Source organism: Maniola jurtina, chromosome Z (assembly GCF_905333055.1).
Source record: "Maniola jurtina chromosome Z, ilManJurt1.1, whole genome shotgun sequence".
Taxonomy (NCBI): domain Eukaryota; kingdom Metazoa; phylum Arthropoda; class Insecta; order Lepidoptera; family Nymphalidae; genus Maniola; species Maniola jurtina.
The window spans coordinates 2,083,739-2,107,619 of NC_060058.1; the positions used below are offsets into that span (position 1 = coordinate 2,083,739).

The 23,881-nt window shown below is 37.6% G+C and overlaps 1 protein-coding gene across 2 annotated transcripts in view; it reads left to right on the forward strand.

Moving 5' to 3' along the window:
- The window catches only part of LOC123880358 (ecdysone-induced protein 78C-like), a 40,667-nt gene extending 17,991 nt beyond the window's left edge, over positions 1-22,676 (forward strand). The window contains exons 3-8 of one of the 2 annotated variants that reach the window (XM_045928458.1): positions 3,530-3,671; positions 4,543-4,809; positions 5,366-5,544; positions 6,706-6,819; positions 20,755-20,934; positions 21,175-22,676. In XM_045928458.1, the coding sequence (XP_045784414.1) occupies positions 3,530-3,671; positions 4,543-4,809; positions 5,366-5,544; positions 6,706-6,819; positions 20,755-20,934; positions 21,175-21,408 (1,116 nt within the window). In that variant the 3' untranslated portion in view covers positions 21,409-22,676. The remainder of the gene's footprint in view (positions 1-3,529; positions 3,672-4,542; positions 4,810-5,365; positions 5,545-6,705; positions 6,820-20,754; positions 20,935-21,174) is intronic. The other variant, XM_045928459.1, reaches the window with a different exon arrangement.
- Positions 22,677-23,881: the final 1,205 nt, after the last annotated feature.

Consider the following 23,881-nt stretch of genomic DNA (forward strand, 5'->3'; position numbering starts at 1 on the left):
GTAACCTTCACTTGTCGGGGGTGTTATAAATTTTTAATTTACACTTGTTTATTCAGCTGGCGGCGTGACTATGGGCCTTCTTATACCGGCCATCTTTATTCAAATGATATTTGCGTTCGATTTCTTTGACGCTGAACACTAGATTTTGAATATTACTCACTAAAGAAAACACCACCTTTGGATGCACTTAAAAGCGAACCAAGCCGTCCTTTTCGAATAGATGGGATCAAAAAATTATTTTATTTCACTCAATGAAGCATCAATGTAGGCAACTAATGGCAAATGAACTTGATGGCTATCATTTAGTGTTGATCACTGAGTTAGCGAATGGTTGCCTATCACCGTTGTACTCGTAGATTGTACTACGCGCCGTACTTTGATGGCGCTACTTGGAATTTTAAAGCATTTGGTCAGAGGCCAAAACATCTGTTCTTTTTCGTGGCTGTTACAAAAAAGTAACACGGACGTTACTTCCGTCAAACAAATAAATATGTTTCTCTCAGTTGCGCCTAAACAAGTTTAACTCCTAAATTTTTACAAAAATAAAGCCTGAGAGAAAAATCGAGTGATTAGCCAACTTGTAAGTATAGTAGTATAAATATTATTCGGCCGGGTGTTGTTTTTACAAAAATAAATCCTGAGAAATGGTTAAGTAATTGGCTTGCCTCCGGAAGTGGTAAGGATGTAACGTCTTGTAAGTATACTAGTATAAATATTTGGAGTGGCCGGGAGTTTGGGCGGATTAGGCGCATCGGGTATAAATGCAGGTGCATGGGCGGTGCATGACAGTGGCCGCGCCGCGCTGCCCCGCTCAGTTGCTACAAGGCTACGAGCTACGCCGCGCGCCGTAGGCCGTGTGAGCTACGTGTCCACTGCCCTTCGTAGAGTTTTCAGCTAAGTTTGAGTGTAAGCAGTAGGCGTCAAAGGCGGGCGGGCGCTCTCTGAAGGAAAGTATTTACGTATTCACAGGTATTTACGTATAAAACCTTATTTTTATCTTTACGTAGTCAGTTTGATTATACTTCAATGTTTTTTTGATCTTAAAATAAAACGAGTGTTTGTAAAGCGAGATTAATTGAATTTAATTGTTTAATAAACTACTTACTACAAACAGTTTTCTGAGGTATATTAATTGATTGATAGATAACTGCGCCGGTGGATATTTTGAAACAGAAGACATATTTGATACCAATTGAAAAGTTACGTTATATACACACTTCATTAGACAATAATTATTTTTGATAAAACATTTAACATCATCAACTCTTGGCATGCACGTTTGCTCAAGATTGATACAAAGCGAAAATTGTATGTCTATGGATACAATATTATTAGTTACAAACTAATACGTTTCCTACACAACATGGTGAACTAGACATTGAAATAAGCTCGAGACTTCTACCGTTACACCTCAAGAAAGCTATTTGTGTGGATGTAACCTAAAAATAGCGGTGGTAGTGGTTAAGCGTCAGCCTTCTTTTCCGGAGGTAGGGGGCTCAATCCTAGATACATTTCTCTAATTAAATATCGCTTGCTTTAACTACGATTACTACGTACCTATTGCTAGGTTATTTTAAAAGGTTAGTATTTAAACGAGTGATAATAAATTCAAATTATAGGTTTCAAGAAAACTTAATTTGAGATAATGAAATACTTGGTATACGACACCCTGATATTGAGTAGGTACAAATATTTTAAAGGGTGATTTGAAAATACATTAATTTTATAGTTTGTTATACTCAAAATTTTGCATAATTTTTAGTTCAATAATGCTACATTATAACTCACACGATATGTTTCAAATATCATGATGGGCAATGGTTCAAGGATTCACAAAAATGATTGTAACAAGGTTATGGAATAAAGTAACTGGTGTACAGTACCTTCACATTTGCAATGCGAAAACCATTGATCGATTTAATTGACAAAATAATTACTTCAAAATCGCTACGTTTAAACTAAGTTATTAATATTACCCAATAGAACCTAAGTACCCGACCCCTGTGTAGTTTCTTCTGTATCTTGTATTAAGTACTTTCCTGTATATAATATATATGTGCAACAAAGATTTCATAAAAAATCCATATCCATACTTAATATTATAAATGCGAAAGTGTGTCTGTCTGTCTGTCCGTATGTCTGTCTGTCTGCTACGTTTTCACAGCTCAACCGCTGAACCGATTTTAATGAAATTTGGTACAAAGTTAGCTTATATCCCGGGGACGGACATAGGCTACTTTTTATCCCGGAAAATCAAAAAGTTCCTACGGGATTCTTAAGAGTATATCCGTTTAAGCAATTCCTATAAAATTTGCTACAGAGGTAGCTTGCGCTCGGGAAATTGACTTCGGTAACTTTTCATCCCGGAAAAGCAATGAGTTACCACGGGATTTTAAAAACCCAAATCCACGCGGACGGAGTCGCGCGCATCATCTAGTAAGTAAATAAAATAAGGCTTTCGCAAAACTTTCAAAACCACCTTGCTGAGTTTACAAGGCTTCCTCGGAAGTTGAACTCGAGGACAGAGAAGTCTTAGTAAACTCTTAAAAGGCAAAATTGAGTCTATTGTTGTCAAGAATATTTAAGAGTTTGCTTTTTCCAGACTACGGCATAGCTAAAAGGAAGGATTATAGTTATAGTAGTCTACGTATATAGGTACCTATGTATGTTAGTATAGTTAGTATGTGTGTTCCATCGAAACGTATAAACTACTCAGCCGATTTTGATGAATAAGGTGTCAATCGATTCGATATTATGTACCTAGGCTACAATTTATACGAACAAAATAAGTATGACAAATGTTATATCCAACAAAATTTTGGGTCTCTGTTATAAATTTTTATGCTATCGTATAGAGAGATCAAATGAAAGAGGAGAAAATTCTGAAATTCAGAAAAACAATTTTACTATAATACGTTATCTATCTATCGATTGCTCACCGATAGTAGTCGGATTTTAGTGCCGTTTAATTTTATCTTGTTTATTTTATAAGAGAAAAACACAGTTAATTACGAAGTGAAAAATAAATATCAATGAGTGGAAAAGTATAGCTAATTAAAACTTGTCACAGGTAGGAGATATAAGAGAAAGAAATGATCCCGCGTGGGATAAAGTAGCTATGTATTTGCTTTTTAACATCTATTGAGTATTTAAATAATATAATTAGCTATACCATCCAGACTAGATTGAAAAAAATAAAACTCCTTGTAAAATCACTCTTTCGACTTGTTTTTAGTTTTATTTATTTTCATTTTTAATGAGGATAATTGGGCAACCCCAACTACTCTAATTAAGAAAGAAAATAACGCAACATACTTTCTAAGTAATTAAAATAATTAAAAATTAATTATTATTGGCAAAAACCGATCAGGTAGTAGGTGCGTTAAAAAACTCTTTTTCAAAAAAAAAGATTAAAGTCTTCTAGAGGCCACAATTACGTTCGAAATATCTTAGCGGTTGTCAGAAATGTTGAGCGAAAGCGTTTCGTGCAAGTAAATCGAATGTCGACCACAAAGCTACTTGGTTGCAGGGTTTCTTCCGGAGGAGCATCCAGAAGCAGATTGAGTACCGCTGCCTCCGCGACGGGAAGTGCCTCGTGATCCGGTTGAACCGGAACCGTTGCCAGTTCTGCAGATTCAAGAAGTGCCTGGCCGTCGGCATGAGCCGAGACTGTAAGTCCCGCGTGACGTCATCACGCGAACAATGGGGATGGCGATGGTGTCTACTAGTCAAATCAGCAACTTTTTATTATACGGCAAAACGTTTGCAAAGTTAGGGAACTTCTAACAAAACGTAGAGGCTTCGACGTCTATGTACGCCCACTGAGTTTTTTGTCTTTTTCATTTGTTTGGGATTACGTAACAGAGAGCCCTATACTAACTTCTCTCCGTGGATAGAGTGTAGTGCAGGAAAACTAAATGGAGCATGAGAGCGTTGCACCGGATCGTTGCGTCAGCGTCACGCTTATTTTCTAATTTATCGTCCCAACGCAGAGTGCATAGCCGTTCGCAGTTCCCCGCTTGCACTCGTTCGATTCACAAGGAACCGAAAGCTTTATTTGCTACACCGAATCCGTTGAAACAGATAAATATGTATGGTGCAACACGCAGCATGGGTTATCCACCACCCGTCCTTCCACTATCAAACATACAGGAAAAGTCAGCCACCAAGCAAGCAATACGTAGCACCACACAAATCCCCCAAAACACACTTGACTCACGTTTCATTCTAATAGCGGAGCATTCTGAGGAAATGTAGAAACGTGCGTCGAGTGCGTTTTGAGGGATTTGTGTGGTGCTACGTGGTGGTGGTGCTTATTGCTTGTTTGGTGGTTGGTTTTTTCTGCATGTTTAGCAGTTGGGCAGCGAGTGGTGCATATCACATGCTGTATGTTGCACCATACAGATTTGTTTTTTTCTGCGCATTATAGCGAATTAAGCTTTTGGTTCGTTATCTATTACAGGCTTCCGCAAATTAATACCTGCTTCTAAACAACTCGTTCGATTCAATCGCCTAATCTTTTCAATGAAAGATCTTTCCCAGCCGTTAGATACGGACGCGTGCCAAAGCGACCCCGCGAAGTCGTCAGCGCTGACAGTGTGCAAGATCTGGCAAAGAAGCTAGGTTCAGCATCGGGCCCCGACCCGGGCGGCGGCGCGGCCGAGGCGCGGCTGGACGCGGACGCGATGCGCGGCGAGCTGGCGCGCGCCGTGGCGGCCGCGCACCGCGCGCACAACACCTACACCGACGAGCTCGAGCGCACGCTGCAGCCCAAGAGTATCACGCCGCCGGACGACGACGACAACGAAGGTGACGAACACTCCTCGCATCGCGACCACAGTTCACGACAGTTATGAAACTTGTCACCTACACTGGCAGGCGTTAAATATAGCCTACCTTACATACCCACATCACATACCTAGTCGTTCATAGTCTAGCCGGTAGGCTAGGTATACTATGAACGACTAGGTATGTGATGTGGGCCGTCGTGACAGCGTGACGAAGAGTTTTAAAAATTATAGTATTGGCAATCAGAAGTAGATGCTTAAAAAACAAGTTTGAACAAGAGATCCGTTTCGCCACTAACATAGATTCTTGTATACGTACGCTCGCTACAAGCGTTAAGAGGCAAGCGCATGTCCTCGCCCAAGCGCTTTGTTTTTATATCAATACGACGGAGGGCGGTTTGATGGAATCGGCAGGACGTTGCTAACAATAGTATTTTTATTTTTTGATTTCACGTCACCCCTAGTGCTCAAATACCTAATATTTGACAGATGTCGATTCAGAATCAAACCGAGAGCTCACTCACTCTAGTTCACTCTGCCGCGACGGGCACGCGTCACGTCTGCTGTTGTGTGTGCAGGGAGCGGCGGCGAGGAGGCGGCCGGCTCCACGCTGGACCGCTCGACGGCCGCGCTGGCCAGCCTGTGGTACAACGTGGCCTTCCGCATGACGCCGGCCGTGCAGCAGGTGGTTGAGTTCGCCAAGCGCATCCCCGGCTTCAACGTGCTGCCACAGGACGATCAGCTCATCCTCATCAAGGTACCGTTTGACAACCGGCCTTTTTTTATAATTTCGATTTATTCAGACCCAAGCAGTTTAAAAACAAAGTCATGGAAGAGCGGAGTCTTCTGACACAGAAGGAGTTCTCCTACTCGTAAAATGAAGCTCCAATCTCTTAATGTTACTATATAAATAAATTGTTTTTACGAGTATTTGTTTCATTAACAAAAAACATCGTAAAGAAACCTGTAAGCCTGAGAGTTCTCCATAACGTTTCCAAAGGTCTGTGGCTACACCCTTCTCATTTGGGAGGAGACCCGTGCTCAGTAATGGGTTATGATGATGAAATTACAACGCTTTGCTTTTCGTTTTTCAATTGTTATTAAATACTATTACTATGTTACTAAGTAGATGCAATGCGATTTTTTTTTCTGCGAATGTATTTTTTACTCTATTGACCTTAGGTTCCTTGTTTTGCGATTGTTCGTGTTGCTATGAAGAATATCAGCCATGCACACCTCGTAGTGATGAGTAGTCGTTCCACATAGACAATTTATTGCGTTTAATTCGCAGCAGGCGTTTCTCGTTGTAATATCTATATCTATTCGATACTAATCTTCTAATCTTCTTATTTCTTCTCTCTTATTTTTCTTTAAATAAAATTGAAGTGTCTGTCTGTAATTTCGAAATAACTACCTCATATTATTTTAAGTATATATGGTTATTTGAACTGTACCATAAGTCATAACTGACTCACACAAAACATTTTTAGAAGTCGGTTAAATAAGTAGCGTAGGTTACTCTTTGGTTAATCTTACTTATCTGTGAAACTCCCGTCAAAATAGGTTCAGCCGTTCCGAAGATTACCCGTTCAAACAGACAGATTAACAAAAATTTTAAAAATGTGATTCAGCTATGGTCACGTGCAAACCATATGAGCTCAATGTGAGGTAGTTATTTCGAAATTACAGACAGACATTTCAATTATATTTATTATTAGTATAGTATAGAATATAGATACATCTTTTTTTTGTTAAATACGGTTTTTTTTTTTCAAATCGCATTTGTTGTTGTATCAATAATCAACAGTACCTATCACCTGTCTTAGCGACATAAGAGCACCTTGTATATGAGATATGAATATAATGCGCGCTTGTGTGTGTCGGGACTGCGTCAGTGAGCGTGCGTGTTGTTCTGCAGCTAGGCTTCTTCGAGGTGTGGGCGTCGCGCGCCGCACGGCTCGCCTCAGCCGACAGCATCGTCTTCGACGACGGCGCCGCCGTGAGCCGCGCGCAGCTCGAGCTCATGTACGACGTGAGTACCTTACCCTCTATAACCGCGTCAGTGACTATAGACGTGGATCCAGACCTCAAAATCCCTCAAAAAATCGCTCATGATCGACATAGTGCATTCCTATAAAGAAGATTTTTTTCAAAAAGAACAGTAGCCATGCTAATACTCCCCTAATACTCCCCTCCAATTAAGCGTAAATCTTGTGGTGGTAGTGGGTACGACAATAGTGCAACGGGTGTGCCCGTGAACTTAGCAGAGCATATGCCAGCAGATCAAAAATAAAAAGGAGTTCCCTTCGCATGCAGAAGAGTTCTATAGTTCCTGATACTTTTTAAAGATAGTTCTGGCGTTTTTGCTAAAAAAATCGCAGTTGAAATAATGCTCTGCTAACTTCCGGTAGCAGATCATTTTCGAGCAAAGCGAAAAAAAAAGAGTTCTCTGTACGCACGTATCTCAGTTCTATAGTTCCTCATACTTTATAATGATAGTTCTGGCATATAAACCTAAAAAAAGTCAAATGAAAAAATCAATAAATTTTCAAATTTAGTCATCATAAGTAATTTAAAAAAATTCTAGCAGCTAGAACTCAAATCTCAGAACCTAGAACTCTACGATTTCTTATAGCTCATTAACTAAGCTATAAAATAAAGCTATTAATTAGCCCAGAACTCACAAAGAAGTCCCAGCAGAGCATAGAAGAATAGTTATTAACAATAAATTTTCAAACTTCACACCAAAAGTTGTTAAAAAATTTCCAGCTGCTAGAACTCTCATCTCAGGGGCTAGAACTCCTCGATTTATTATAGATTATTAACATAGCTATAAAATAAAGCTATAAACTAGCCCAGAACTCTCAAAAACGTGCCAGCAGAGCATACAAGAAGAGTCATGATACACTAATTTTCAAACTTATTATCATAAGCCATGAAAAAAAATCCAGCTGATAGAACTCTGATCTCAGAGGCTAGAACTCCTCGATTTCATTAATATTATTGATAAAGCTATAAAAGAAAGCCATTAACTTGCCCAGAACTCTCAAAAAAGTGCCAGCAGAGCATACAAGAAGAGTCATAAACGATAAATTTTCAAACTTAAAAATCACAAGTTACTAAAAAATTTCCAGCTGCTAGAACTCTCATCTCAGGGGCTAGAACTCCTCGATTTCTTTAAGATTATTAACATACCTATTGAACAAAGCCATTAACTAGACCAGAACTCTCAAAAAAGTGCCAGCAGAGCATACAAGAAGAGTCATGATGCACTAATTTTCAAACTTATTATCATACGCCATGAAAAAAATTCCAGCTGCTAGAACTCTGATGTCAGAGGCTAGAACTCCTCGATTTCTTAAATATTATTGACAAAGCTATAAAACAAAGCCATTAACTAGACCAGAACTCTCAAAAAAGTGCCAGCAGAGCATACAAGAAGAGTCATAAACGATAAATTTTCAAACTTAAAAATCACAAGTTACTAAAAAATTTCCAGCTGCTAGAACTCTCATCTCAGGGGCTAGAACTCCTCGATTTCTTTAAGATTATTAACATACCTATTGAACAAAGCCATTAACTAGACCAGAACTCTCAAAAAAGTGCCAGCAGAGCATACAAGAAGAGTCATAAACGATAAATTTTCAAACTTAAAAATCACAAGTTACTAAAAAATTTCCAGCTGCTAGAACTCTCATCTCAGGGGCTAGAACTCCTCGATTTCTAAAAGATTATTAACATACCTATTGAAAAAAGCCATTAACTAGACCAGAACTCTCAAAAAAGTGCCAGCAGAGCATACAAGAAGAGTCATGATGCACTAATTTTCAAACTTATTATCATACGCCATGAAAAAAATTCCAGCTGCTAGAACTCTGATGTCAGAGGCTAGAACTCCTCGATTTCTTAAATGTTATTGACAAAGCTATAAAACGAAGCCATCAACTAAACCAGAACTCTCAAAAAAGTGCCAGCAGAGCATACAAGAAGAGTCATAAACGATAAATTTTCAAACTTAAAAATCACAAGTTACTAAAAAATTTCCAGCTGCTAGAACTCTCATCTCAGGGGCTAGAACTCCTCGATTTTTTTAAGATTATTAACATACCTATTGAACAAAGCCATTAACTAGACCAGAACTCTCAAAAAAGTGCCAGCAGAGCATACAAGAACTGTCATAAACGATAAATTTTCAAACTTAAAAATCACAAGTTAGTAAAAAATTTCCAGCTGCTAGAACTCTCATCTCAGGGGCTAGAACTCCTCGATTTCTTAAAGATTATTAACATACCTATTGAACAAAGCCATTAACTAGACAAGAACTCTCAAAAAAGTGCCAGCAGAGCATACAAGAAGAGTCATGATGCACTAATTTTCAAACTTATTATCATACGCCATGAAAAAAATTCCAGCTGCTAGAACTCTCATCTCAGGGGCTAGAACTCCTCGATTTCTTTAAGATTATTAACATACCTATTGAACAAAGCCATTAACTAGACCAGAACTCTCAAAAAAGTGCCAGCAGAGCATACAAGAAGAGTCATGAACGATAAATTTTCAAACTTAAAAATCACAAGTTACTAAAAAATTTCCAGCTGCTAGAACTCTCATCTCAGGGGCTAGAACTCCTCGATTTCTTTAAGATTATTAACATACCTATTGAACAAAGCCATTAACTAGACCAGAACTCTCAAAAAAGTGCCAGCAGAGCATACAAGAAGAGTCATGAACGATAAATTTTCAAACTTAAAAATCACAAGTTACTAAAAAATTTCCAGCTGCTAGAACTCTGATGTCAGAGGCTAGAACTCCTCGATTTCTTAAATATTATTGACAAAGCTATAAAACAAAGCCATTAACTAGACCAGAACTCTCAAAAAAGTGCCAGCAGAGCATACAAGAAGAGTCATAAACGATAAATTTTCAAACTTAAAAATCACAAGTTACTAAAAAATTTCCAGCTGCTAGAACTCTCATCTCAGGGGCTAGAACTCCTCGATTTCTTTAAGATTATTAACATACCTATTGAACAAAGCCATTAACTAGACCAGAACTCTCAAAAAAGTGCCAGCAGAGCATACAAGAAGAGTCATAAACGATAAATTTTCAAACTTAAAAATCACAAGTTACTAAAAAATTTCCAGCTGCTAGAACTCTCATCTCAGGGGCTAGAACTCCTCGATTTCTAAAAGATTATTAACATACCTATTGAACAAAGCCATTAACTAGACCAGAACTCTCAAAAAAGTGCCAGCAGAGCATACAAGAAGAGTCATGATGCACTAATTTTCAAACTTATTATCATACGCCATGAAAAAACTTCCAGCTGCTAGAACTCTGATGTCAGAGGCTAGAACTCCTCGATTTCTTAAATGTTATTGACAAAGCTATAAAACGAAGCCATCAACTAAACCAGAACTCTCAAAAAAGTGCCAGCAGAGCATACAAGAAGAGTCATAAACGATAAATTTTCAAACTTAAAAATCACAAGTTACTAAAAAATTTCCAGCTGCTAGAACTCTCATCTCAGGGGCTAGAACTCCTCGATTTCTTTAAGATTATTAACATACCTATTGAACAAAGCCATTAACTAGACCAGAACTCTCAAAAAAGTGCCAGCAGAGCATACAAGAACTGTCATAAACGATAAATTTTCAAACTTAAAAATCACAAGTTAGTAAAAAATTTCCAGCTGCTAGAACTCTCATCTCAGGGGCTAGAACTCCTCGATTTCTTAAAGATTATTAACATACCTATTGAACAAAGCCATTAACTAGACAAGAACTCTCAAAAAAGTGCCAGCAGAGCATACAAGAAGAGTCATGATGCACTAATTTTCAAACTTATTATCATACGCCATGAAAAAAATTCCAGCTGCTAGAACTCTCATCTCAGGGGCTAGAACTCCTCGATTTCTTTAAGATTATTAACATACCTATTGAACAAAGCCATTAACTAGACCAGAACTCTCAAAAAAGTGCCAGCAGAGCATACAAGAAGAGTCATAAACGATAAATTTTCAAACTTAAAAATCACAAGTTACTAAAAAAATTCCAGCTGCTAGAACTCTCATCTCAGGGGCTAGAACTCCTCGATTTCTTTAAGATTATTAACATACCTATTGAACAAAGCCATTAACTAGACCAGAACTCTCAAAAAAGTGCCAGCAGAGCATACAAGAAGAGTCATGAACGATAAATTTTCAAACTTAAAAATCACAAGTTACTAAAAAATTTCCAGCTGCTAGAACTCTCATCTCAGGGGCTAGAACTCCTCGATTTCTTTAAGATTATTAACATACCTATTGAACAAAGCCATTAACTAGACCAGAACTCTCAAAAAAGTGCCAGCAGAGCATACAAGAAGAGTCATAAACGATAAATTTTCAAACTTAAAAATCACAAGTTACTAAAAAATTTCCAGCTGCTAGAACTCTCATCTCAGGGGCTAGAACTCCTCGATTTCTAAAAGATTATTAACATACCTATTGAACAAAGCCATTAACTAGACCAGAACTCTCAAAAAAGTGCCAGCAGAGCATACAAGAAGAGTCATGATGCACTAATTTTCAAACTTATTATCATACGCCATGAAAAAAATTCCAGCTGCTAGAACTCTGATGTCAGAGGCTAGAACTCCTCGATTTCTTAAATGTTATTGACAAAGCTATAAAACGAAGCCATCAACTAAACCAGAACTCTCAAAAAAGTGCCAGCAGAGCATACAAGAAGAGTCATAAACGATAAATTTTCAAACTTAAAAATCACAAGTTACTAAAAAATTTCCAGCTGCTAGAACTCTCATCTCAGGGGCTAGAACTCCTCGATTTCTTTAAGATTATTAACATACCTATTGAACAAAGCCATTAACTAGACCAGAACTCTCAAAAAAGTGCCAGCAGAGCATACAAGAAGAGTCATGAACGATAAATTTTCAAACTTAAAAATCACAAGTTACTAAAAAATTTCCAGCTGCTAGAACTCTCATCTCAGGGGCTAGAACTCCTCGATTTCTTAAAGATTATTAACATACCTATTGAACAAAGCCATTAACTAGACAAGAACTCTCAAAAAAGTGCCAGCAGAGCATACAAGAAGAGTCATGATGCACTAATTTTCAAACTTATTATCATACGCCATGGAAAAAATTCCAGCTGCTAGAACTCTGATGTCAGAGGCTAGAACTCCTCGATTTCTTAAATGTTATTGACAAAGCTATAAAACGAAGCCATCAACTAAACCAGAACTCTCAAAAAAGTGTCAGCAGAGCATACAAGAAGAGTCATAAACGATAAATTTTCAAACTTAAAAATCACAAGTTACTAAAAAAATTCCAGCTGCTAGAACTCTCATCTCAGGGGCTAGAACTCCTCGATTTCTTAAAGATTATTAACATACCTATTGAACAAAGCCATTAACTAGACCAGAACTCTCAAAAAAGTGCCAGCAGAGCATACAAGAAGAGTCATGATGCACTAATTTTCAAACTTATTATCATACGCCATGAAAAAAAATTCCAGCTGCTAGAACTCTGATGTCAGAGGCTAGAACTCCTCGATTTCTTAAATGTTATTGACAAAGCTATAAAACGAAGCCATCAACTAAACCAGAACTCTCAAAAAAGTGCCAGCAGAGCATACAAGAACTGTCATAAACGATAAATTTTCAAACTTAAAAATCACAAGTTACTAAAAAAATTCCAGCTGCTAGAACTCTCATCTCAGGGGCTAGAACTCCTCGATTTCTTAAAGATTATTAACATACCTATTGAACAAAGCCATTAACTAGACCAGAACTCTCAAAAAAGTGCCAGCAGAGCATACAAGAAGAGTCATGATGCACTCATTTTCAAACTTATTATCATACGCCATGAAAAAAATTCCAGCTGCTAGAACTCTGATGTCAGAGGCTAGAACTCCTCGATTTCTTAAATGTTATTGACAAAGCTATAAAACGAAGCCATCAACTAAACCAGAACTCTCAAAAAAGTGCCAGCAGAGCATACAAGAAGAGTCATAAACGATAAATTTTCAAACTTAAAAATCACAAGTTACTAAAAAATTTCCAGCTGCTAGAACTCTCATCTCAGGGGCTAGAACTCCTCGATTTTTTAAAGATTATTAACATATCTATTGAACAAAGCCATTAACTAGACAAGAACTCTCAAAAAAGTGCCAGCAGAGCATACAAGAAGAGTCATGATGCACTAATTTTCAAACTTATTATCATACGCCATGAAAAAAATTCCAGCTGCTAGAACTCTGATGTCAGAGGCTAGAACTCCTCGATTTCTTAAATGTTATTGACAAAGCTATAAAACGAAGCCATCAACTAAACCAGAACTCTCAAAAAAGTGCCAGCAGAGCATACAAGAAGAGTCATGAACGATAAATTTTCAAACTTAAAAATCACAAGTTACTAAAAAATTTCCAGCTGCTAGAACTCTCATCTCAGGGGCTAGAACTCCTCGATTTCTTAAAGATTATTAACATACCTATTGAACAAAGCCATTAACTAGACCAGAACTCTCAAAAAAGTGCCAGCAGAGCATACAAGAAGAGTCATGATGCACTAATTTTCAAACTTATTATCATACGCCATGAAAAGAATTAATGGCTTAATGGCTTAAAAAAGTTAATGGCTTCGTTTTATAGCTTTGTCAATAATATTTAAGAAATCGAGGAGTTCTAGCCTCTGACATCAGAGTTCTAGCAGCTGGAATTTTTTTCATGGCGTATGATAATAAGTTTGAAAATTAGTGCATCATGACTCTTCTTGTATGCTCTGCTGGCACTTTTTTGAGAGTTCTGGTCTAGTTAATGGCTTTGTTCAATAGGTATGTTAATAATCTTTAAGAAATCGAGGAGTTCTAGCCCCTGAGATGAGAGTTCTAGCAGCTGGAAATTTTTTAGTAACTTGTGATTTTTAAGTTTGAAAATTTATCGTTTATGACTCTTCTTGTATGCTCTGCTGGCACTTTTTTGAGAGTTCTGGTTTAGTTGATGGCTTCGTTTTATAGCTTTGTCAATAACATTTAAGAAATCGAGGAGTTCTAGCCTCTGACATCAGAGTTCTAGCAGCTGGAATTTTTTTCATGGCGTATGATAATAAGTTTGAAAATTTATCGTTTATGACAGTTCTTGTATGCTCTGCTGGCACTTTTTTGAGAGTTCTGGTCTAGTTAATGGCTTTGTTCAATAGGTATGTTAATAATCTTTAAGAAATCTTGGAGTTCTAGCCCCTGAGATGAGAGTTCTAGCAGCTGGAAATTTTTTAGTAACTTGTGATTTTTAAGTTTGAAAATTTATCGTTTATGACAGTTCTTGTATGCTCTGCTGGCACTTTTTTGAGAGTTCTGGTCTAGTTAATGGCTTTGTTCAATAGGTATGTTAATAATCTTTAAGAAATCGAGGAGTTCTAGCCCCTGAGATGAGAGTTCTAGCAGCTGGAAATTTTTTAGTAACTTGTGATTTTTAAGTTTGAAAATTTATCGTTTATGACTCTTCTTGTATGCTCTGCTGGCACTTTTTTGAGAGTTCTGGTTTAGTTGACGGCTTCGTTTTATAGCTTTGTCAATAACATTTAAGAAATCGAGGAGTTCTAGCCTCTGACATCAGAGTTCTAGCAGCTGGAATTTTTTTCATGGCGTATGATAATAAGTTTGAAAATTAGTGCATCATGACTCTTCTTGTATGCTCTGCTGGCACTTTTTTGAGAGTTCTGGTTTAGTTGATGGCTTCGTTTTATAGCTTTGTCAATAATATTTAAGAAATCGAGGAGTTCTTGCCTCTGACATCAGAGTTCTAGCAGCTGGAATTTTTTTCATCGCGTATGATAATAAGTTTGAAAATTAGTGCATCATGACTCTTCTTGTATGCTCTGCTGGCACTTTTTTGAGAGTTCTTGTCTAGTTAATGGCTTTGTTCAATAGGTATGTTAATAATCTTTAAGAAATCGAGGAGTTCTAGCCCCTGAGATGAGAGTTCTAGCAGCTGGAAATTTTTTAGTAACTTGTGATTTTTAAGTTTGAAAATTTATCGTTTATGACAGTTCTTGTATGCTCTGCTGGCACTTTTTTGAGAGTTCTGGTCTAGTTAATGGCTTTGTTCAATAGGTATGTTAATAATCTTAAAGAAATCGAGGAGTTCTAGCCCCTGAGATGAGAGTTCTAGCAGCTGGAAATTTTTTAGTAACTTGTGATTTTTAAGTTTGAAAATTTATCGTTTATGACTCTTCTTGTATGCTCTGCTGGCACTTTTTTGAGAGTTCTGGTTTAGTTGATGGCTTCGTTTTATAGCTTTGTCAATAATATTAAAGAAATCGAGGAGTTCTAGCCTCTGACATCAGAGTTCTAGCAGCTGGAATTTTTTTCATCGCGTATGATAATAAGTTTGAAAATTAGTGCATCATGACTCTTCTTGTATGCTCTGCTGGCACTTTTTGAGAGTTCTTGTCTAGTTAATGGCTTTGTTCAATAGGTATGTTAATAATCTTTAAGAAATCGAGGAGTTCTAGCCCCTGAGATGAGAGTTCTAGCAGCTGGAAATTTTTAGTAACTTGTGATTTTTAAGTTTGAAAATTTATCGTTTATGACTCTTCTTGTATGCTCTGCTGGCACTTTTTTGAGAGTTCTGGTTTAGTTAATGGCTTCGTTTTATAGCTTTGTCAATAATATTTAAGAAATCGAGGAGTTCTAGCCTCTGACATCAGAGTTCTAGCAGCTGGAATTTTTTTCATGGCGTATGATAATAAGTTTGAAAATTAGTGCATCATGACTCTTCTTGTATGCTCTGCTGGCACTTTTTTGAGAGTTCTGGTCTAGTTAATGGCTTTGTTCAATAGGTATGTTAATAATCTTTAAGAAATCGAGGAGTTCTAGCCCCTGAGATGAGAGTTCTAGCAGCTGGAAATTTTTTAGTAACTTGTGATTTTTAAGTTTGAAAATTTATCGTTTATGACTCTTCTTGTATGCTCTGCTGGCACTTTTTTGAGAGTTCTGGTTTAGTTGATGGCTTCGTTTTATAGCTTTGTCAATAACATTTAAGAAATCGAGGAGTTCTAGCCTCTGACATCAGAGTTCTAGCAGCTGGAATTTTTTTCATGGCGTATGATAATAAGTTTGAAAATTAGTGCATCATGACTCTTCTTGTATGCTCTGCTGGCACTTTTTTGAGAGTTCTGGTCTAGTTAATGGCTTTGTTCAATAGGTATGTTAATAATCTTTAAGAAATCGAGGAGTTCTAGCCCCTGAGATGAGAGTTCTAGCAGCTGGAAATTTTTTAGTAACTTGTGATTTTTAAGTTTGAAAATTTATCGTTTATGACTCTTCTTGTATGCTCTGCTGACACTTTTTTGAGAGTTCTGGTTTAGTTGATGGCTTCGTTTTATAGCTTTGTCAATAACATTTAAGAAATCGAGGAGTTCTAGCCTCTGACATCAGAGTTCTAGCAGCTGGAATTTTTTCCATGGCGTATGATAATAAGTTTGAAAATTAGTGCATCATGACTCTTCTTGTATGCTCTGCTGGCACTTTTTTGAGAGTTCTTGTCTAGTTAATGGCTTTGTTCAATAGGTATGTTAATAATCTTTAAGAAATCGAGGAGTTCTAGCCCCTGAGATGAGAGTTCTAGCAGCTGGAAATTTTTTAGTAACTTGTGATTTTTAAGTTTGAAAATTTATCGTTCATGACTCTTCTTGTATGCTCTGCTGGCACTTTTTTGAGAGTTCTGGTTTAGTTGATGGCTTCGTTTTATAGCTTTGTCAATAACATTTAAGAAATCGAGGAGTTCTAGCCTCTGAGATCAGAGTTCTAGCAGCTGGAATTTTTTTCATGGCGTATGATAATAAGTTTGAAAATTAGTGCATCATGACTCTTCTTGTATGCTCTGCTGGCACTTTTTTGAGAGTTCTTGTCTAGTTAATGGCTTTGTTCAATAGGTATGTTAATAATCTTTAAGAAATCGAGGAGTTCTAGCCCGTGAGATGAGAGTTCTAGCAGCTGGAAATTTTTTAGTAACTTGTGATTTTTAAGTTTGAAAATTTATCGTTTATGACTCTTCTTGTATGCTCTGCTGGCACTTTTTTGAGAGTTCTGGTTTAGTTAATGGCTTCGTTTTATAGCTTTGTCAATAATATTAAAGAAATCGAGGAGTTCTAGCCTCTGACATCAGAGTTCTAGCAGCTGGAATTTTTTTCATGGCGTATGATAATAAGTTTGAAAATTAGTGCATCATGACTCTTCTTGTATGCTCTGCTGGCACTTTTTTGAGAGTTCTGGTTTAGTTAATGGCTTTGTTCAATAGGTATGTTAATAATCTTTAAGAAATCGAGGAGTTCTAGCCCCTGAGATGAGAGTTCTAGCAGCTGGAAATTTTTTAGTAACTTGTGATTTTTAAGTTTGAAAATTTATCGTTTATGACTCTTCTTGTATGCTCTGCTGGCACTTTTTTGAGAGTTCTGGTTTAGTTAATGGCTTCGTTTTATAGCTTTGTCAATAATATTTAAGAAATCGAGGAGTTCTAGCCTCTGACATCAGAGTTCTAGCAGCTGGAATTTTTTTCATGGCGTATGATAATAAGTTTGAAAATTAGTGCATCATGACTCTTCTTGTATGCTCTGCTGGCACTTTTTTGAGAGTTCTGGTCTAGTTAATGGCTTTGTTCAATAGGTATGTTAATAATCTTTAAGAAATCGAGGAGTTCTAGCCCCTGAGATGAGAGTTCTAGCAGCTGGAAATTTTTTAGTAACTTGTGATTTTTAAGTTTGAAAATTTATCGTTTATGACTCTTCTTGTATGCTCTGCTGGCACTTTTTTGAGAGTTCTGGTTTAGTTGATGGCTTCGTTTTATAGCTTTGTCAATAACATTTAAGAAATCGAGGAGTTCTAGCCTCTGACATCAGAGTTCTAGCAGCTGGAATTTTTTTCATGGCGTATGATAATAAGTTTGAAAATTAGTGCATCATGACTCTTCTTGTATGCTCTGCTGGCACTTTTTTGAGAGTTCTGGTCTAGTTAATGGCTTTGTTCAATAGGTATGTTAATAATCTTTAAGAAATCGAGGAGTTCTAGCCCCTGAGATGAGAGTTCTAGCAGCTGGAAATTTTTTAGTAACTTGTGATTTTTAAGTTTGAAAATTTATCGTTCATGACTCTTCTTGTATGCTCTGCTGGCACTTTTTTGAGAGTTCTGGTTTAGTTAATGGCTTCGTTTTATAGCTTTGTCAATAATATTTAAGAAATCGAGGAGTTCTAGCCTCTGACATCAGAGTTCTAGCAGCTGGAATTTTTTTCATGGCGTATGATAATAAGTTTGAAAATTAGTGCATCATGACTCTTCTTGTATGCTCTGCTGGCACTTTTTTGAGAGTTCTGGTCTAGTTAATGGCTTTGTTCAATAGGTATGTTAATAATCTTTAAGAAATCGAGGAGTTCTAGCCCCTGAGATGAGAGTTCTAGCAGCTGGAAATTTTTTAGTAACTTGTGATTTTTAAGTTTGAAAATTTATCGTTTATGACTCTTCTTGTATGCTCTGCTGGCACTTTTTTGAGAGTTCTGGTTTAGTTGATGGCTTCGTTTTATAGCTTTGTCAATAACATTTAAGAAATCGAGGAGTTCTAGCCTCTGACATCAGAGTTCTAGCAGCTGGAATTTTTTTCATGGCGTATGATAATAAGTTTGAAAATTAGTGCATCATGACTCTTCTTGTATGCTCTGCTGGCACTTTTTTGAGAGTTCTGGTCTAGTTAATGGCTTTGTTCAATAGGTATGTTAATAATCTTTAAGAAATCGAGGAGTTCTAGCCCCTGAGATGAGAGTTCTAGCAGCTGGAAATTTTTTAGTAACTTGTGATTTTTAAGTTTGAAAATTTATCGTTTATGACTCTTCTTGTATGCTCTGCTGGCACTTTTTTGAGAGTTCTGGTTTAGTTGATGGCTTCGTTTTATAGCTTTGTCAATAATATTTAAGAAATCGAGGAGTTCTAGCCTCTGACATCAGAGTTCTAGCAGCTGGAATTTTTTTCATGGCGTATGATAATAAGTTTGAAAATTAGTGCATCATGACTCTTCTTGTATGCTCTGCTGGCACTTTTTTGAGAGTTCTGGTCTAGTTAATAGCTTTGTTTAATAGGTATGTTAATAATCTTTAAGAAATCGAGGAGTTCTAGCCCCTGAGATGAGAGTTCTAGCAGCTGGAATTATTTTAGTAACTTGTGATTTTTAAGTTTGAAAATTTATCGTTTATGACTCTTCTTGTATGCTCTGCTGGCACTTTTTTGAGAGTTCTGGTCTAGTTAATGGCTTTGTTCAATAGGTATGTTAATAATCTTAAAGAAATCGAGGAGTTCTAGCCCCTGAGATGAGAGTTCTAGCAGCTGGAATTTTTTTAGTAACTTGTGATTTTTAAGTTTGAAAATTTATCGTTTATGACTCTTCTTGTATGCTCTGCTGGCACTTTTTTGAGAGTTCTGGTCTAGTTAATGGCTTTGTTCAATAGGTATGTTAATAATCTTAAAGAAATCGAGGAGTTCTAGCCTCTGAGATCAGAGTTCTATCAGCTGGATTTTTTTTCATGGCTTATGATAATAAGTTTGAAAATTAGTGTATCATGACTCTTCTGGTATGCTCTGCTGGCACGTTTTTGAGAGTTCTGGGCTAGTTTATAGCTTTATTTTATAGCTATGTTAATAATCTATAATAAATCGAGGAGTTCTAGCCCCTGAGATGAGAGTTCTAGCAGCTGGAAATTTTTTAACAACTTTTGGTGTGAAGTTTGAAAATTTATTGTTTATAACTATTCTTCTATGCTCTGCTGGGACTTCTTTGTGAGTTCTGGGCTAATTAATAGCTTTATTTTATAGCTTAGTTAATGAGCTATAAGAAATCGTAGAGTTCTAGGTTCTGAGATTTGAGTTCTAGCTGCTAGAATTTTTTTAAATTACTTATGATGACTAAATTTGAAAATTTATTGATTTTTTTCATTTGACTTTTTTTAGGTTTATATGCCAGAACTATCATTATAAAGTATGAGGAACTATAGAACTGAGATACGTGCGTACAGAGAACTCTTTTTTTTTCGCTTTGCTCGAAAATGATCTGCTACCGGAAGTTAGCAGAGCATTATTTCAACTGCGATTTTTTTAGCAAAAACGCCAGAACTATCTTTAAAAAGTATCAGGAACTATAGAACTCTTCTGCATGCGAAGGGAACTCCTTTTTATTTTTGATCTGCTGGCATATGCTCTGCTAAGTTCACGGGCACGCAACGGGTGGGGTTTGAACCGCTGACCTTTCGGAATTCAGCTCATCCGTGGACATATTATTGAGGCACAAAAAAAGTTTACAAAATATTTATGGCACAAGATTTTGTATAGCGTATGTTCCACGTAGGCGAAGTCGTGTAACGAACACATAAAGAAAATAATAAACCTGTGAAATGATAGTTTTTTCACTCAAAAAGTAAATGTGTCTCTGTTTGCACAGTGTCACATTTAGACTCTTAACTACTAAACCGATTTTGATGAATTTATTACAATTTTAAAGCCATCCGTGAAAGTATGACGTCACAAGTCTATTAGGGTAATTGTGCCCACGACGGTGGATCCGCGCTGGTCAGTGAGCGTGCTATTTGTCTGCAACTCAGGCGCGTCTATAGCCAGCGTTGCAAGCGGGAACATAAATCAAAATCGGTGGATCTTTTTACTTTAAGAGTGTTCTCTATGGTCGTTCTAAGTCAAGCGTAAGCGCATGCTGCTCCGATGATCATGATTATCAAGACTTCACCATTCCTCAGATTATTCCGTTCACCGTAATGAGCTTACTAATTATACATCTCGAGTTGTTAAGGGCTTCTGATTCCGAGACGGTCAAGTTGCTTGATTCCAAGCACGTAATTTGGTTATGCCGTCAAACCACTCGATCGTCTCGGAAGCCGTTCGTAGGTCGTTAACGAGGGGAGAGTGGATGTTTCAGAGCGAGTTCGCGCACTCGCTGTTAGGGTACGCGTGCCGCGTGGCGCAGTTGCAGCTGAGCGAGGAGGAGCTGGCGCTGTACACTGCCTCGCTGCTGCTGTGCGCGGCGCGCGCCGGCCTCAGCGACCGCGACCGCATCGCCGCGCTGCACGCCACCGTCGACGACGCGCTGCATCTCGTGGTCAGTATCGCCCAGAGTTGCCAGATGTCCCGATCTTTAGCCCAACAATAAATGAGCCTCTCCTTGTCCTGTCCTGTTGAGCTCTCGCGTCACGTCATCACACCCCTCCCGCACCGCTCCACTACCGCAGCCTGCAGGTACCTACACAGTTATGCGTGTGTCTCTAACGCTGTAAGCCACTCGCCGGGGTACCTCGTGGTGTCCATTAAGGTTTACTGATTAAACGTTGCCGGTCGCCAGGTGCGGTCAGTGGGGGCGGAGAGTGGCGCGCGCCTCGAGGCGCTGAGCGAGGCGGCGCGTGAGGCGCACGCATTGGGCGCGAGGCACGACGCGCTGCTGAACTGGTGCCGCACGCACTGGCCGCGCCTCGTCCTGCCCGCGCTCTTCGCCGAGATCTTCGACATCCCCAAGGCCGAGGAAGACGACTCCGCCGAGTCCGAGCGCGCCGAGGCGCCGGTCTCTCACCATCTCTAGACGCCGCCATCCGGTCAGCCTGCGTCCACGAGCGATCAGTGATGATGCGCGATCAGTAGACAGGACTATTTGTGTAGGCAGTGGGTTCGGGAAGGTGATATCACTATATTTAGATAATGTATTATTTGAAAAAGTCACACATGTACTACTGTTGCTCCACTGACCTCTAATAATACAATTACGCTGGACTTGCTATTGACGATGTGTTTTTTAAAGCAACTCGATTAGCGCTGACAGTACCAGGAGTACATACTCGGAACTAGTGTAAGTGATGAGATAACTTGAATAACTAGGATAGAATGTTTTAATATTTGAAGATTTTAGGGTATACTTAGTGCAGAGCGCAAATGTCCTTTGCAGACGTTAAATAAAATATGTATATATTCGTAAAGGACAAATTCGTATCCCGAAAGAAAGAAAAACCACGGCTACGGCTGGCCTTATAGTTCTTTATTGATAGACTGGGTTCTTTGAGATAGAAGGGTTCCGTGCTATCGTATCAGACATAACACTAAGAATTTGTTTATTTTAGTATTCAAATTTTTATTAGTGGCAATAGAAATACACATTTGGCAATAGGTAGAAAGCTGACACTTTCACGATGGTTCACGAGATACAGCACGCTGACAGACGGACGGACGCACAGCGGAGGCGTCATGGGGTCTCGATGGCACCCTTTGCGTATGGAACCCCAAAAAGGCAAAAAAAACATACCTATATTATGTGAATGAATGATTAATTAGATTTATTTATTTGGTTCTTCGTTTAGTGTAAAAGAATTTGTAGTAGGTAGGTATATCAAACACTCTAGTAGTTCAAATCAATCAGGTAGGAATTAAAATAATAATATTATATACTTAATTATGTTATACATAATCATCTTAAATCCAGGTGACGCGTCTATGTATTTTGATTATTAATATTTTTTGGAATTCTTTTAATTAAGTAACTCTGGTTTAAAGTTAAAAAAAACCTAACTTCTGGAACCACTACAAAGTAAAAAAAACGTGTATGTAATATATTGAAGCCGGGCGAGCTTCACTCATAGATTTTTAGTTTCTTTTGTGATAAAAATATTTTTTTTATTTTGTAGTGGTTTCGGAAGTCGGGTTTCCTAATATTTTTTTTATTTTAAGCTTTTAAGTGTAAGAAGTCATTGCTTGCTACCTAAAATATCAATTCACCAGCAAAACTTTCCAAATGCACACTGCTTTGGAGTTCAGTACCTTGCAACATCAGGATTGAAGAGTTGGAACTTGGAATTCAATTGAGGCCGAATTGAGAACCACCTCCTTTTTGGAAATCGGTTGAAAAGTCGTGATAAAGATATAACTTCATTGCACAGCCAATTTATTTATTATTCATGTCTCTTTAAACCAGTAGGTACTTATTATTAGTTTTTAAATTAGAAAAACTGATTTTCAACCATTTGATATGTTGTGATAAGCTTTTTTAGTGCTTTTTAGAAGATCTGGATGAATTTTTGTACAGGTGATCATGCTTGATGTTCAAACAGATTTCGAAAGTATTCTTAGATGGCAAACCTTCAGAGCTATGATCATGATCATCACATCATTGTCACAGACATCAGAGATGGTCCTAGATTTTTTTCGGGTTTATTCATCACGTAAAATAAGCGCATAATGTAGTACCTACCTTCATCAAATTATTTTCGGAAATCTTACAGTGTTGAGTATTCATTCGCAATTTTAGTGTAATAGAAGAGGTGATTACTGGCATCTTTGAACCCTACTGCTATTAATGTAATTGTGTTGCATGAACATAATATAATTGAGTATGTGTGCATGCACACTATGCGTGGCTCTCGCACTACTAGAGTGAACGCGCAGTATTATAGTAGCGTTAGACCAAAGTTGACGGCTCTGACACTACTGTAATATTGAGCAAGATACAATAATATGTAACTTAATTAATGATTAAGTACTGTATGTGATAATGATAACTGATAAATGTTAAGTAATTAGATGTTGAAGGTGCTTTTGTTCGGAGGCCTTGTTCTTGCGCTGAACTTTATTTTGGCATTTTTACAGTGTTTTTCGCCTTCGTTCCTATAGTGAAACTCACGAGTCTGCTCAAGTATCAGGATATGTTTCATATTTTTCTTATGTTATAACTAATAAACATATCGTTTCGACAGGAATGAAGTGTAAAAAAATTATTTGAGACTTAAGAAGTGAAACTTCTATAACGGGAATCAAATTGCATACGAACACTCACTAGCAGCACAGGAGTAAAAAACCGGCCAAGCGCCAGTCGGCCTCGCGCACCGAGGGTTCCGTACTGGGTTATTTTTTTCGACATTTTTCACGATAAATCAAAAACTATTATGCATAAAAATAAATAGAAATCTGTGTAGAATTTACACGTAAAGCCCTTTTATATGATACCCCACTTGGTATAGTTATCTTTCTTTGAAAATCTAAACAATTTTTTTTTAAATGATGTGACCACA